The sequence below is a fragment of the Pelodiscus sinensis genome, chromosome 4 (assembly GCF_052426305.1).
Source record: "Pelodiscus sinensis isolate ZL-2025 chromosome 4, ASM5242630v1, whole genome shotgun sequence".
NCBI lineage: Eukaryota > Metazoa > Chordata > Testudines > Trionychidae > Pelodiscus > Pelodiscus sinensis.
Window position 1 is genome coordinate 80,957,172 of NC_143055.1, and position 15,193 is coordinate 80,972,364.

The following is a 15,193-nucleotide window of genomic DNA, read 5'->3' on the forward strand; positions in this document are numbered from 1 at the left end:
CCCGGGCCTGGGAGCCTGCTGCTGCTGACCCAGGCCTCAGAGCCTCATGGGCTGAGGGCGCTCCAGCTGGTAAGCTCCTGGCCCTATTGCTGGGATCCCACTTGGTTAACTGGTTCAATGTTAGTTTAACCTGATGTTTAACTGTTAATTGGGATTTTACATCACTAGAGTGCATCACTCCATCCGTTGATGTGAGCTCTGGTAGTGGGGATACACTCTACGGACTGTGCAGAATGAGTCATGCAGCATTTGACTAGGGATGTTAGATGTAATTTAATTTAATAATCCTGTAACTGAACCAAAATCTTACTGGTTATTGGATTATTCGATGGTCGTTGGGGGGGCAGGGCCGGCAGCCAATGTGATCCTGGACCCACTCCTGGGGAGCCCCCTGCTAGTTGGTGAGGAGAGCCAGTTTAAAGACTGGCTCCTGCCTGCCATCCTGGATTGCTGTTTCTGATACAGAGGCAGCAGTGCTGGGCAGCAGCAGCCTCTGTCCACAGGGGGCCTTAGTTCCCCACAAATAGGGGCTGCACTGGCATCCTGCCTGTCCCTCTTACCCCATGCTGCTGCCTCTGATACAGAGCCAGTGCTTACGGAGAGCCAGCTTAAGAGAGATTAAGCAAATGGCTAAGAGATCAAGCAAATAACTGCTGTGTTCCTATTGTTGTGTATCACTCTATCAATTTTTATGTCATCTGCAGATAGGCTTGCCAGGTATCCGGTATTGAGCTAGACAGCCTGGGATTTTTGCCTCCTGTCCAGTAAAAAAAAATCAGAAAATACTGAACACCTAAAATGTCCGATACTTTCTGATTGTTTTTCCCCTGGCCAGGAGGCGAAAATCTCGGGCTGTCCAGCTCAATACGGAGGCAGCCTGGAAACCCTAGTTGTTACTGGGTTCCGCAGGGGAACTGTCCAGCCTGGCGCAGGGAGGCAAGATGGCGGTCAGCCGCCGGCAGCCTGTTAGGGCCAAAAAGCCTCACTACACATTTTTTATAAGGGCCACGGTGTGGGGTTTTTTTTTTTGGTTTTTTGTTTTTTGTTTTATTTTTTTGCTTAACAAGTCTCGGGGTCCTTTCTCCTTACCTCCACCCCCACCTTTCTCAAAAAAATTTTCCTGGCTTGGTTTGGTGGTGGCGGTTGTTCGATATTTTTTCTGAAACCATCTGGCAACTCTATCTGCAGACTATAACAGCCAAGTTTTTGTACTGTAGTCCAGATAATAGATTAATATATTGGCCCAGAAAAACAATCTATGCAGTACCCCTCTCGATGGTGATTCCAGTTTTTAATTTGTATGCTAGTTTTAATCCACTGTGCTATGGACTATGTTGATTTTTGTATATTGCTAATTTTATCAGAATGTCATGTGGGACTAAGTTGCTGTTTAATATTCTGTCTAGTTAAATGTGAAATATGAAGTAATTATCACTTTAAGATTTCAATTCATCATTTTACTTTCAAAATAGAGAACAGAATCTATGGTTGTAAATGAAGTGTATCTGCAAAAGGAAATGATTTTTGAACAGTCTCTCATAGTTTCTCCTAACATAGGGGTAGGAAACCTTTTTTGAATCAAGGGGTGCTGATCCACAGAAAAATCAGTGAGAGCTGCACACAAGCAAGAAAAAAAAGGGGGGGGGGGAAATCCTTCACTGATGTGGCCCCCTGACTAAGGAGGAGATATACATTCCCCACCTTCCCTTTTCACACCAGAGCCTAGGGGGGCCCACTCTAGTAGATTTTGTGAGCTCCAGCCCTGTGATAGGGCAGTGGGGTTGCTGGAGCACTAGTCCAGGCTCCCTAATGCTGGGATGGAGGCCCCGAGGCTTGGGGGCTGGATCCAGGCAGCCCCCAGGCCTGAGGTTCCCCACCCCTGCCCCAACATTTCTTCTACATGGTCTTGTATAGTTGTTCCTACATACTAATGTTTAACTTGATATTTAAGAAACATAAATAATATTTTGTGTGAGTTCTATGACAGGAAATATTTAATACTGGATGTTGGTCAACTGCATACTTAATTTACCATAAAACCCCTTTAAAACTCCTTCTTGGGTTTTTGGCATTCTGAGTGGGCACCGTTGTCTTTCCTTGCCAGAGACAATATAGTAATATGTTGTATATTTGCCTGCAAATGGCATATTAAATGTATGTTGACCAGTTAATTTCAATCTGATTGGTTGTATGTAACTTTGCAGTGCAGTCAGTATCTGTTACTTTGATGCAGATACACAATTATTCACTAGCTAACATCCTTACTAGAGACCCATTCTTGACTGGTAATAAATTAACATTTTTATGTGCAAACTGAAATTCTGTATAGTTAGGTTGGGATCAATAATACCATCCCTGTAAAAAGATGCATGTTTATGGCTGTCAATATGAAATATGCATACTTCAGTGTGGACTTGGATCCCTCTCATAGGCAGGTTTGTGATGGGTCTTCATGACTGTCAAAATAGAGTGCTTATTTTTTGGTTTGCTATAGTTAACTTTCCTCCTTTCTGACTGTTGCTTACTAGTCATCCACAGCAGAATACACATAGGGACCAGCACTTAAAGGAGGAATGAAAATTAAGTATTTGTTGAAAATGGAGATCTTTTTGAGATGGTACTTACCTATATTCTCTTATTTGCCCACCCTTCTAATTGGATCACAAGCTTCATTAATGGCAGAGAAGGAACTGGAGAGGCTGTTAATCCTCCTCACAAGCGTGGCGCACAGGGGAACTGGTATAGACCAGTGGACACGGTTGGTAAAATTCTGTGGGCTCAGACCTGTGGTGTGCATGTCTGTGCACCATGGAATATAGATAGGGACCATATATAGTTACAATAAGGTCAATAACTTCACAGTCAGTAAATCTTCATTATAGATTTTCAGATTACCAAACACTATTGTCCTGTTAGGATTTTTAGGAACTCTAGTAAGTTCTCCATTTTTTTTTCTTGATAAGTTACCATAGGAGAACTATGAATGATTTGTAGAGGAGCATTTAACGGCAAGAACATCTCCAAATGGCACTGAATGCGGTTGACATTACACAAATACCGTGGTCACATATTAGTAGTTATTAGACAGAATCCTGGCTTCAAAGTTCCAGGTTTCTACGTGAGGTTGAATCAGTAGTGAAAGATCAACCTTTTGAGGTACTGAATCTAAAATGCTAAATGTAATATTTGGTTGGATTGTATCCCTGAAATTTGTGTATAGATTTTGTCTTCTCAATATGCATACACACACACCATGTAACAGGGTAAAAAATAGTTGTTTCAAAAATGAATTTTCAAATATAAATCACATTTTTGTATTACATTGGATTTTTTTAAAATTAAAGACTTATTTAAAAACATTTAAAATTAAATTTGAAACTGACAACTTTTATGTTAAGCTCTAAACTAGCTATAATGTAGTAAAATAATGTAAATACAAAAAACTAATTAGTACATGTTTGCTGTTTAAGTCTGAAAGAAAGTTAAGCTACTGAAGTGGTAGGAGGATTTGGTTAAGCACCTAATACAGGTTAGAACCTCCTCCCTTGTTCAGCAGCCTCGGGACCTGACCTGTCCTGAAGCAGGGAATTTGCTGGATCAGAGGATGTCCCTGCCACCAGCCTCCCAGGATGCTCCCTCTCCCTGTGGTTGGCTCTGCTCCGGCCCCATTGCCTCTAGGCTCCAGCCTGCAGGGCTTGGACTTGGGCTCTGACCCACACAGGCTCGCAGGGACAGAGCTCCTCAGCTGTAGCAGCCCCACTTCTCCCCTGCCCAACCAGGAATTCCCAGGGACGGGGATTGCCAGTTTCTCCACTTCTGCCACCCTCTGCTGTGTATCCCCGGGGACGGGGCTTGCTGGCTGCCCTGCTTTTGCTGCTGGCTGCTCTGCTGATGCCCCACCAGGGCTTCCTGGGGATGTGGTTCACTGATCCTGCTGCTGTCCTGCCTAGCCAGAGCTCCCTGGGGAAAGGGCTTGCTGGTCCCACTGCTGCCCCGCCTGGGCTCCCTGGGTTCGAGGCTCACACTTCCGGGTGCTGGGGCTCTCTGCTCCAGCAACTTCTGTGGTCCCGTGGCAGGACCACACATGTTGCTAGACCAGAGTCCCGGATTTTGGAGGTTCAACCTGTACTGAAGTTTGTTGAAGTGCTGAACCAGTTTGTTAGACATAGCCTCTTCTGCAGATATAGAGAAAATATTTTCATTAAAGGAAACCCTCGCATTTTGTGATTCCTGGGAGCTGCGGCTTCTGGCCGTGGTGCTGAGCTCCCTGCGGCTCCCAAACTCACCGTAGCTGTCAGGAGTCACAGGAGACTCACTGTAGCTGTTGGCAGCTGTGCTGAGATTTCTCCCTGGCTTCTTTACCTCTCAGAATCACCCCAAGGCCAGGCCAGGAGATCTGTGACTATGAGGAATCATGAATCAGGGTCTCCTGTATTGCAGTTAATTCTACTAGTTCAGATCAAGGGTTAGTTCATTCAAAGTTAAGAAACCAGCTGAAAGCTGAAAAAAGAGAAAAGCTTGTTTTCTTTTTCCAATTTGAGTGAGAGCATATAGCGAACATAAGTGATCTACTTAGTTCACTAACTACAAATAATGTTTTCTTGTTTTAATAAATCAATTAGTTTTAAATGAAAAAAAAATGTTTTGATAATCTTTCTGGGATACATTAGTAAAAAAGTATCCAGCACATTTTAAGGTAGTTTTTTTGGTGCGTTTTGAATTGTCATTCAGAGTTTGATGCAGAGCACAAATTAAAAAAATTATCCAGTAAATAGGAAATGCACCATTTGCCATTTTTAGCGTAATAAAAATTAGGAATTCTCAAAAAATATTTTACAATATATAATTGTTTAAATAAGTGTGTTAGAAGACATAATACTAGAAGATTTTCTGGGCGTTGCTTGGGTCCTTAATTCAAATAAATTTGGTTTAATTCATTTTAATCTTTTCTTCATTTAAATCATTGCTCTGGAGTTGTTCTGGGGATGAGGGGTTCAGTATGCAGGCTATCTGGGGGGGGGAAGGGAGCTACAGCAGCTTGGGGTAGGGTTGCCAAATGGTCCCCCCCAAAATACCAGATACGCGGTATTTTTGTCAAGCAAAAAAAAAAAAAAAAGTGCAGGATAATAAGCACTGCCTCTTCCAGCCATTCCTCCCACCCCTTCTGATGCGCACAGACCAGTGATCGTGGCCCCACGTCCCAGCTGGGAGGCGGGGCCGTGATTGGCACTGGGAGCCTGCGATTGCGCAGAAACCTGGTAAGGGCGGAGGAGTCCCAGCCACTTTCCCCGCCAGGCTTCTGCTCAATCACAGGCTTCTAGTGCCGATCGTGGCCCCGCCTTCCAGCCGCTCCCCCCACCCACACCAGGCTTCCGCCCAGTGCGCAACTGAAAAAATCAGAGAATACTGGACATTGCACATGTCCGTCCCGTATTCTGATTTTTTTATCGGACAAAGAGCACAAATACCGGACTGTCCGATAGAATACTGGACACCTGGCAACCTAGCTCGGGGCCAGAGGAAAAATGTCTGTCCATGTAGCTGCAGCAGGCACAACTGGGGGAGGGGTGCATGTCCTCCCAACTGGAACACACACTCTGTGTCTCTGAAATATGTTGTACAGGGATGGAGAACCTTAGGCCCAGGGGCCAGATGTGTCCTCCAGCGTGCCTGGATCCAGCCCCGCAAGGCTCAGGGCCCCCCAGCATTGGGGAGCCTGTGCTGGCACTCCAATTCTATAAAAAAACAACAAATGGTCTGGTAGCACTTTATAGACTAACAAAACATGTAGATGGTATCATGAGCTTTCGTGGTCACAACTCACTTCTTCAGATGACCGGAGTCATCTGAAACTCCTGTCATTTGAAGAAGTGGGCTGTGCCCATGAAAGCTCATGATACCATTTGTTGTTTAAGTTTATCCTGTACAGACTCACTCAGCTGCCTCCGAAGCTATTTTATCTGTCTCACCCTGGGTAACTGTTACTTGTTCTCCTGAGTGTTCTCGGAATGTGAGAACATGTTTTATAGGGCTGGTCTTCAAGACAATGTGGTTGGAATGAGTTACTGGAACAATAGTTCCACAGGAACTTTTCTGCTATGGAAGAGGGTAGCAGGGAGCAGCTATCATGAAGGCTGATTGGCTCTGCTTGGTTTCAAATCAATGGGGATCCTCCAGATTCTTCAGCAGGCCCTGCAACTCATTTTGTGGGAAAAGAGGGCCTGTATAGTAAGCAAAGGGCATAATTTTATTTAACTGAGCAGTAATTGGGTTTTTTAAAAATCATAATTTGGACTAAACAATTGTATAATCTGCTCATCTCCATTTTCATAATTACGGATTTTTAAATTATTTTTGTGTCTGAAAACTTGTCAATTGACAATAAAAAATATTGTAGGGTTCTATTGACTACAATAAGCAAAAGAAGCATATTTAGAGTGGAAAAAAATACCATTTTGACAAAGTGCATCTTACTGTATTTTCTTTAATTTGTGGATTTATTAAAATTATAAATGTGTTTTTATTGATTTTTTGTGTGAAATATAGCTGTCAATTTTGATTTCAGAATGCAATATGCATTGTTGAGATCTATAATTTATACATCAAGTAATATTACAGAGACAGAGAAATAAAGAATTAAGAAACAAGTAGCATTCTGAATTTATTCATAGATCAGTGTTTCTCAAACTGCTCTGTGGAGGCCTGGGGCTCCACGAGACATCTCCAGAGGCTCCGTGAGGTTGACAAACTAGAAACATCGATAGGTACAACACATACAATCAGTGAGCCGCTGGAGTTCTGCATAAATTTTTATGCATGTAAAGGGATCCGGAGCCCAAAAAGTTTGAGAACCGCTGTCATAGATAATGTAAATATTTGTCTGTGACTTGATGATCAGAGGGCATCTCCCTCTAGTGGAGGGAGATGAGAATTTACTTAGCAGATTTCCTTTTGAATAAATTTTTTGGTTATACCACATTACTAGTATTATTGCCGCTGTTACTGTTTCCATGTAATACAGTAAAATCTGGCAAAAACTTGAATTTCATTATTCTAAGCATAATTTAAAAAATTGCAAACGTACTGTTTGCTTTTACATTATGGTTCGCTAGAGATTTGGTTTACACAAATAATATTCAATTAAATACCTGTGCCCTATGAAAAAATATATTCTAAGAGTATTATCCCTGTTTTGCATCATTTCTATAAAATAACAATACAAAATCTAGATTTCAGAGAAAATATTTCTTAAATCATTTTGTGTAGTGTTCTTATAGGTACTTAATAGAGATTATAGTGTAAAATACTACATTTTTATTAATACAATTAAAATTCATTCAGTTATTTCCCATATAAAATAAATTGTATTCTCACCACCCAGTGGGAGTTCAGGGACTTACTATATTCCTTCTCACTAAAGTGTTTTTCTGCAGCTCTTGGATTGCTGAAAACTCACAATTGTTTAGTAGAACATTTTACTCGGGCTTCTATTAGGAAGACACAGTCTTGTCTCATAAATTGTATATGTCTCTCACCCCATCTGTTTCCTGATAGTGGAAAAGAGTTGAAACCTGGCATTGGCTACAAAGGACTCCGGGGTGAGACTTTTGGGCTTCTCTTGTGGAAGTCAGACTAGGTGATCATCCCTTTTAGCCTTAATCTATGACACTAGCAATAGCTAAGAATCAAAATAATTTGATTAAATTAATGCCTTCCATTAGGAAAGACATTTTTGGTGAATGTGTATTTTCTCATTCACTGCATGAATGTAATAGATTGGTGGTCATTAGTTGAAATAAGGCTCTTGAACGTGTTCTTAATAAATAGAGATGTCATCATGTAGACAACAACATGATTAACCGATAGCTTGGCTTTATCGGTTAATCTCTCTCTCCCTCACTCACACACAACCCCGCCTCTGTATCAGAGACAGCAAGGGGTGGGTGGGAGCAGGAGCCAGTACCAATGAGGAGCTAGCTTAAAAATCAGCTCCCCATGAGCACCAGATTCGCCTGCTCCCTCTCACCAGAGGCAGCGGGGGGGAGGAGAGGGGAGGAGGGTATAGGCTAAAGCCAGTATGTGCGAGGAGCCGACTTTTAAGCCAGCTCCCTGTGTACATCAGTTCCAGCCTACCCCCTAACCCTCCTCTATCAGTGGCAGTAGCATTGGGTGGAGGGTGGGGGGGGTTGCCATGAAGCAGCCCGAGCTCCCTGCAGACAGAGGCTGCTCCACAGCAGGGGACACTGTTGCTGCAGAGCAGACTGTGTCTGTGGGATGCTCGGATCCCCCGGGACAGGGGCTGCTGCTTCTGTATCAGAGGCAGCAGTATGAGGCAGCAGGCAGTTGGTTTTTAAAGAGATACAGAGGGAGAGGTGCAGGATGGCAGGGGCTCCTGGAAGTGTGGCGGTGAACATGCTGGCTGCCAGCCCTGCCCATGGGGAGTATCAAATAGTCGTATAACCACTAAGATTTTATGCAGTTACATGACTATTCATTTACACAATATCCCTATTTAAGCTTTCCAAAACAAAGATTATTTTTTACATCTATTTCTTGAGTTTAGAGAGTCATTTTTTGACTAGTGCAAGAAAATATTCTAACTGCAACCCGATAACTTACATACGCCTGGCATAAACATAAATACAGATGTATATTGACTGATGTACCTGAAGCCCTTGCCCATTCAACCGCCAACAACTGCTGAAGAAGTAGAAACTTTTGCAAACACATTGTCGTTTTACTTGTATGTATATTATAGTTTAAATACCTAACAACGTATAAGATTTTTAATCACTTGATTCTTCTCTCCCCTTATCACTTTTTTGAACAGCACTGCCTCAGACTCTCTCCTCTTCCCCTTCGTGTTGCTGTCATCTGCCATCTACCCATCTCCTCCCCATCAGCCCTCCTTTCCTTATGGTCTCTCACATCTCATTTGACTTTAGCTGACTGACTCCTTTGCTGTATGTTTCCTCTTGTTCAGTTATTCAGTTGGCCTGCAGCTCTAAGTTCAACTCTCTCACCAGAAGGGCCATTCACTGAACTTGCTTTTCCCAAGCATCCATTTCTCTCTGTTACTAAGTTTCCCTTTACTGACAGTTACCTGGGCTATGTCTACACTGGCGCGATCCTGTGCCAGAAGTGTGAAAATGAGGCTAAGTGTGGAATAAAGCTGTGCCTCATTTGCATATCTAATGAGCTGCCATTTTGCGGAAGAGGTTCTTGCACCAGAAGGAACTGTCTACATTGCCCCTTCTTGTGCAAGAAAAACCCTCTTGCGCAATGCCGTTATTCCTGAAAATAATCGGCGATGATATGCAAATGAGGCTCAGCCTTATTCCACGCTTAGCCTCATTTGCATACTTCTGGCGCAAGATCATGCCAGTGTAGACATAGCCCTGGTGTTTTTCACCATTGCTTGTCATCTGTCTGTCTCTGCATTCCTATGACTTCTAGTCCATCAGTCTTGCAGACTTCTTATCTAGTCTCCTCTGTTCTTTTCTTCCACTGATACAGTGGTTGGTTGATTCTTTCCATTCTTCAGTTTATTGTACTCTTGACTTTTTTGCCTCTCCCCCATCGGAAGGGACAACTGTGCTAACCCCCAGCCCTGGGTTACTTCGAACAACTGATTCCTTTGCTCCTACTCTTGTGCTGTGGAGAATGTCTGGCAGAAATCCCATGATCAGGCTGACTTCCTCCACTACAGATTGGTTTTCCCTTACTTCAATTCTGCTGATCTCTCTCTAGTGTGCACTCTCATCCCCACTTTATTCTTCTCCTCAATTTCTCACTCTTTTGTCTTTTTCCTCTAACAATTAAAACATGTTGTAATCTCTCCTATTTTAAAAATAAAGAACACCTTCCCCCAAAAAAATCCTTAGCCCCCTTTGCCTCTCTATCACAAATACACTTCTGAATAGGGTCGTGGCCTCTTTTAATTGAAAAAAATACAATCCAAAACAAAGTCCTACTGCCTCAATTTTCCCAGATAGGGGTTACAACCCTGCAATTGGGTCCTCCAGGCTGGTCCCTCCACCCCGCCAGGTGGCCTTCCTAGCCCCAGTCAATTGATTAGGAGTCCTGATGTCCCACCAGAAAAAGGGGCTCAGCCACCCCCAACATCAGTATCTCCGGGCCTCTATGCCCGAAATACAGCTCTCTCTGTCCCAGTCCTCCCAAGCGAAGCCTCCAGGTCCTCCAATATCATGTAACACCCCCAAAGGGTGGGGGGAGGTAGGGACCTGGGCCCACCCTCACTCCGGGTCCCAGCCCGGGTGCGAAGGACAGTGGCAACGCCCACTGCCCGGTTGGTGGGGGTCATCACCCAAAACTCACCAACCCTCAGGCTTATGCGGATAGCCCTGCCCTGGGCCTCTTCCTACTCCCTCTCCTGAGTTAATGTGACAATTACACACTATGCAGGTAGTTTCACGAGGCAGGGTGCGCCTGCACTTGCCCCCTGGTTGATAACGGGTCTGGCCTCTGCGACGTAGGCAGAACGGTGCTGCTCGGGAGGAGGGTCCGCCCTCTCGGTCCATGGCTCCTACCCTCCAGTCACCTGTTTCCCAGAAGTCCTCTGCACAATCCCCAAGCCCGTTTGGTGGTGGAGGGTCTAACTCCTATGGTCTCCAAGGCGCTACTCCTCCGCCTCCCTACTCCCCCCAAAGGTGAACAAACCTTTTTAATGTCCCACCGCGCCAGCAGAGACGCCACTGGAGATGCTGAGCTGTGTCTTCTGGCCCTACATTCTCTCTTGCCCCAGGCCATCCTCCGGCCCCGGATGTTGTTGGTGGCCCAGGAGCATGCGCCGCAGAGCCACGGTCAGAGCCACGGTGCCCCCTTGCCCCAAAACGCCGGGACCGGCTGAGCCAGAGTGCGGGGCGCGGCCTTGGCCCCTTCACATTTTCTAATTACTACTTGATTTCCATTTTGAATTGGTTCTATTGTGATTAGTATAACATAAATAACAATATTGCAGTGTTAATGTAGTGCACCAGTGATGGGTAACCTGTGGTCCAAGGGCCGCATGCGGCTCATCGGGGTCATGTGTGTGGTCTATGTGACATTTTGTTTACTGTTGCCCAAGCACATGGTTGCCAGATTCCGCTAGTTTCCATCTGTGTAGTTTTTTCCTACCAGTATTACTAAAGTGACACACATGAAAAGCAAGGGAGGTATGCTGAGAGCAAAAGCTCTGCACACTCTGCATCCAATGAAAGCACTGCTATGGTTCTATCAGCACACCCTGCAAATTCTGGTGCACAAACATAGTTAGCAAAACTACCCTTTCCTGGGAAACGGTCTAGGTTACAACAGTCTTGCAGCCCACTGAAATGGAGACCCACATTCACTAGCCTATGTTGCCCATCTTTGGAGTATATTGCCAGTATGCTTGTTTTTTGTCTTTCAAGGATCTGTTCCCTTCCGAACTTTTGTTCAGATTTTTAAAAATCAGTTCTCAAGTAAAGAAAAGGCAAAGTTATTGCTGATAAAGTTTACTGATTACAGAGTGGTTAGATTGGTTGGTAGGTAGGTAGGTAGTAGTACTGAACTGAGTGGCTTTGTAAATTGTGGAGCCCAATGGTGGGTGGGTGGGTGGGTGTGTGTGTGTGTGTGTGTGTGTGTGTGTGTATACTACAGCAAAATGAAATGTCATACATAAGAAAAACAAAGACAACATACTAGTGTCTTGGAAAGCAATGACTATGGGATAATGCTAGATAATGCCTTGAACATGAGTTCACTAAAAGGTTTAGTGACATGATGTCACTAAAAGGTTATTATGATTATTGGATATATAAACAGGGTGGTACATAATATTGGGTACGTCTAGACTACATGCCTCTGTCACCAGAGGCATGTAGATTAGGCTACCAGACGTAGGAAAATGAAGCGGTGATTTAAATAATCACCGCTTCATTTAAATTTACATGGCTGCCGTGCTGAGCCGACAAACAGCTAGTTAGCTGTTTGTCGGCTCAGCGCGATAGTCTGGACGCGCTGGTGGCGACATCAAAGGTATTTGTTGACCACCCAGGTAAACCTCATCCCAGGCGACATACCTGTGTGGTCAACAAATACCTTTGATGTCGATACCCGCGCGTCCAGACTATCGCGCTGAGCCGACAAACAGCTGATCAGCTGTTTGTCGGTTCAGCGCGGCAGCCATGTAAATTTAAATGAAGCGGCGATTATTTAAATCACCGCTTCATTTTCCTATGTCTGGTAGCCTAATCTACATGCCTCTGACTACAGAGGCATGTAGTCTAGACATACCCATTGTTATGAAGTTGATGTTACTATTGTATGTTGTTAATGTGATCCCTAATGGGTGTTGGGGGAAAAAAGGTGACTTTGGTTGTGGAAAATACGTTTTAGATAAGAAACTATGTAATTTATAGGAAATAATAAGATCTGTCATTAAGGTTACCAAACACTTTCTGTTATAAGAGTCTGGTTTTGGTTATTAGCAACTGTGCTAAAACTGGGCTGCCTTGGACTAAAATTTTCCTTTCCGAGTGTCTGCTTGAGGCTGAATTTTTTTTAAATGTCAGCATAAGCACTTCTTTGCTTTGCTATCAGTATTCTACCTACAAAGTCATATTTAACAATCCAATCAGACTTTTTCCTGTTACATGGTTGTTGTCTTTTTAAGAATGTTATTGTACTGCACTGACAGTTTTTTTCTAATTCACATATAAATTATCCCTCGCTGATTTGTACTTGGAATTTTACGTCAGAAATAAGCCAATTATTTAAGAAAAGAATACTATAATAAAATAAAATACTTTTTAATCATTCTCCAACTTTTCTTTGTCTCCTTAGAATGTGAAAGCATTTGCATCATCAGATAGTCTAGCTAAAGTCCAAGAAGTAGCAAGCTGGCTGTTGGAAATGAATCAGGAACTGCTGTCTGTGGGCAGTAAGAGGCGACGAACTGGAGCATCTCTTAGAGGTAATGCTTCCTCAAGCCAAGTAGATGAAGAGCAGATGAATCGAGTTGTGGAGGAGGAGCAGCAGCAGCAGTTACGACAACAAGAGGAGGAGCACATTGCAAGGAATGGGGAAATAGGTGGAGCAGAATCTGGACTTGGTGACAGACTTGAATCCCAGCAAGAACAGTTAGAAGAAAACAATAATAGGCTTAATGCAGTGGATGAAGAATCCACTGGTAACCAAGAGGATGAGGAAGAGGAAGAACATGGTGCTGAACAAGAGGAGGAGATGGAAGAAGAGGAGGAAATGGACCAGGAGAGTGATGATTTTGATCAGTCTGATGACAGTAGCAGAGAAGATGAACACACTAGCAGCAATAGTGTCACAAATTCAAATAGTATCATGGATTTGCCCATACAGTCATCTCAATTTTACATGAAGACAAAGGTGAGAAACTTAATTGATTTTTTTCTGTTTTGTACTTGAGATGCTGGTTAATCAGAGTTTAGAAAATAAGTTGCATTTCTAACTCACCCTGAAATCTCTTTCTGAATTATGTTATCTGCTAGAACAATACACTTCTAGGAATACATTGATTATTAACAATCATAAATGCCTCCCCTATGACTAATCAAACTCTTTACATACATTTGATGTAAATAAAGCTGTTTGTAGACTTACAGAAAAAGGAGGCTGAAAGAACTTTGAGAGGTAATCTAGTTCATTCTCCCATACTGAGGCAGGATTCATTATACCTAGACCATCCCTGAAAGGTTTGTCTAAACTGTTTTTGTGATGATGATTCAACAACCTTCCTTAACAACCTGTTCCATTGCTTAACAATCCTTCAGAAACAGAGCATTCTTAACTTTTTTCATATCATTCTACAATCTCCCTAAAATGCACTAAAGAACCATTTGTGACTTTCTTTCTCAAAGGAAGTATAAAATCTTCTATCAAAAGATGTAGTTCTAAGGTACTGGACAATGCACTTTAAATCAAAGACAGGAAATGGGAGAATACTCAACTCCTCATCCTAGCCAGCTTCAAGTGACTTCTTTGGCTAAGTATATATGGAGAAATAATAGTTCAAGTACAAGCCTATAGCACTGTGGGGTATTGCTGCTGCTGAAGAATAAGGAAATCACATTTACTAATTTAAAGGGTCATTGTCAATTTAAAAAAAAATCATTCTTCTGTCTGAAAATGTTGAATTTACAAGTAGCTGCTGTGGGCTTTTTTGTACATGAGAATTAGCGTGCAGCAAGCCTGTGTTTGTTCAGTATGTGGCTGCATGGACCCTGTTGTCATGCATTAAAATTTCCTTTCCATAAAGGTCAAACAGCACTAGGCCAGAGTGTACATTGGAATTTAGTACATGCAGGTTGATGCATTGTAGATTACAGCCAGTGAATCAGGCTTGCTGTGGACTAGATCCCTGAATAGGCTAACCCACAGATTATACAAAGACCGAAAAAAGATTTAAAAGATCATCTTTGTCTTTAAATGTTTGGTGTGTTATCAGTTTAACTGTTTTCTGGGAGTGCAAGTCATTTCTCATGTTCTTCAAGAGGGAGTTTACTAATCTTAGCAGCTGCAAAAGTGAAATTAAAGCAACAAACAATAATGTGGACACAGAAAGAGATGGAAGGAAAGAAGCTATGAGAATTAATGCCATGGCTTCTGGGCCTGCCCAGCAGATTATTCTAAATGTCAAAAGCAGGAAGAGAAACCCCTTTTACTCACCCAATAAATAAATAAATAAATAATGTATTTAAAGTGCATTGTCAGAAAATGTATTTTAGACGATTGTTTAATACTTTACAAAATCAATTAGGTAGTGTCTCTTCAAATCCACTACCTGAATTTCAAGATGATGGCCCTATTTTAATGTCAAATGTACTCGTATAAGCATGTTGATAGAAATATCGTACCAGAATCTATGCAACCACACTTGTACAGACACCATTTGTTTTTGAAATTTGCAGTAGTATGTTTCAGGTATTGGTAGTTAGAGTATAAATCTCCCTTATTTCAGTTTTATATCTATTGTGTTGATTGAGGTGCTTGATTTCAAAAGTTATGGGAATCTTTCTAGGTTTTTTAAGGAAACAATTGATTTTTGCATTAATATTGTTAGCTATCATAAATGTGGAATCTCCTATCCCTGAAGAAATCTCATTTTAAAAGGTATTGCAATGGAAATGCTAGCATAACATTATCAAGTTTTCTGAGATTTTCTTGGGTCAGTTAG

The 15,193-nt window shown here is 42.6% G+C and overlaps 1 protein-coding gene across 8 annotated transcripts in view; it reads left to right on the top strand.

The window, feature by feature from the left end:
• The window catches only part of FBXW7 (F-box and WD repeat domain containing 7), a 292,479-nt gene that overhangs the window by 149,525 nt on the left and 127,761 nt on the right, over window positions 1-15,193 (top strand). For all 8 annotated transcript variants that reach the window (XM_075930055.2, XM_075930052.2, XM_089777970.1 and 5 more), the window contains one exon: window positions 12,829-13,386. In XM_075930055.2, coding sequence (XP_075786170.1) covers window positions 12,898-13,386 — 489 coding nt within the window. In that variant the 5' untranslated portion in view covers window positions 12,829-12,897. The remainder of the gene's footprint in view (window positions 1-12,828; window positions 13,387-15,193) is intronic.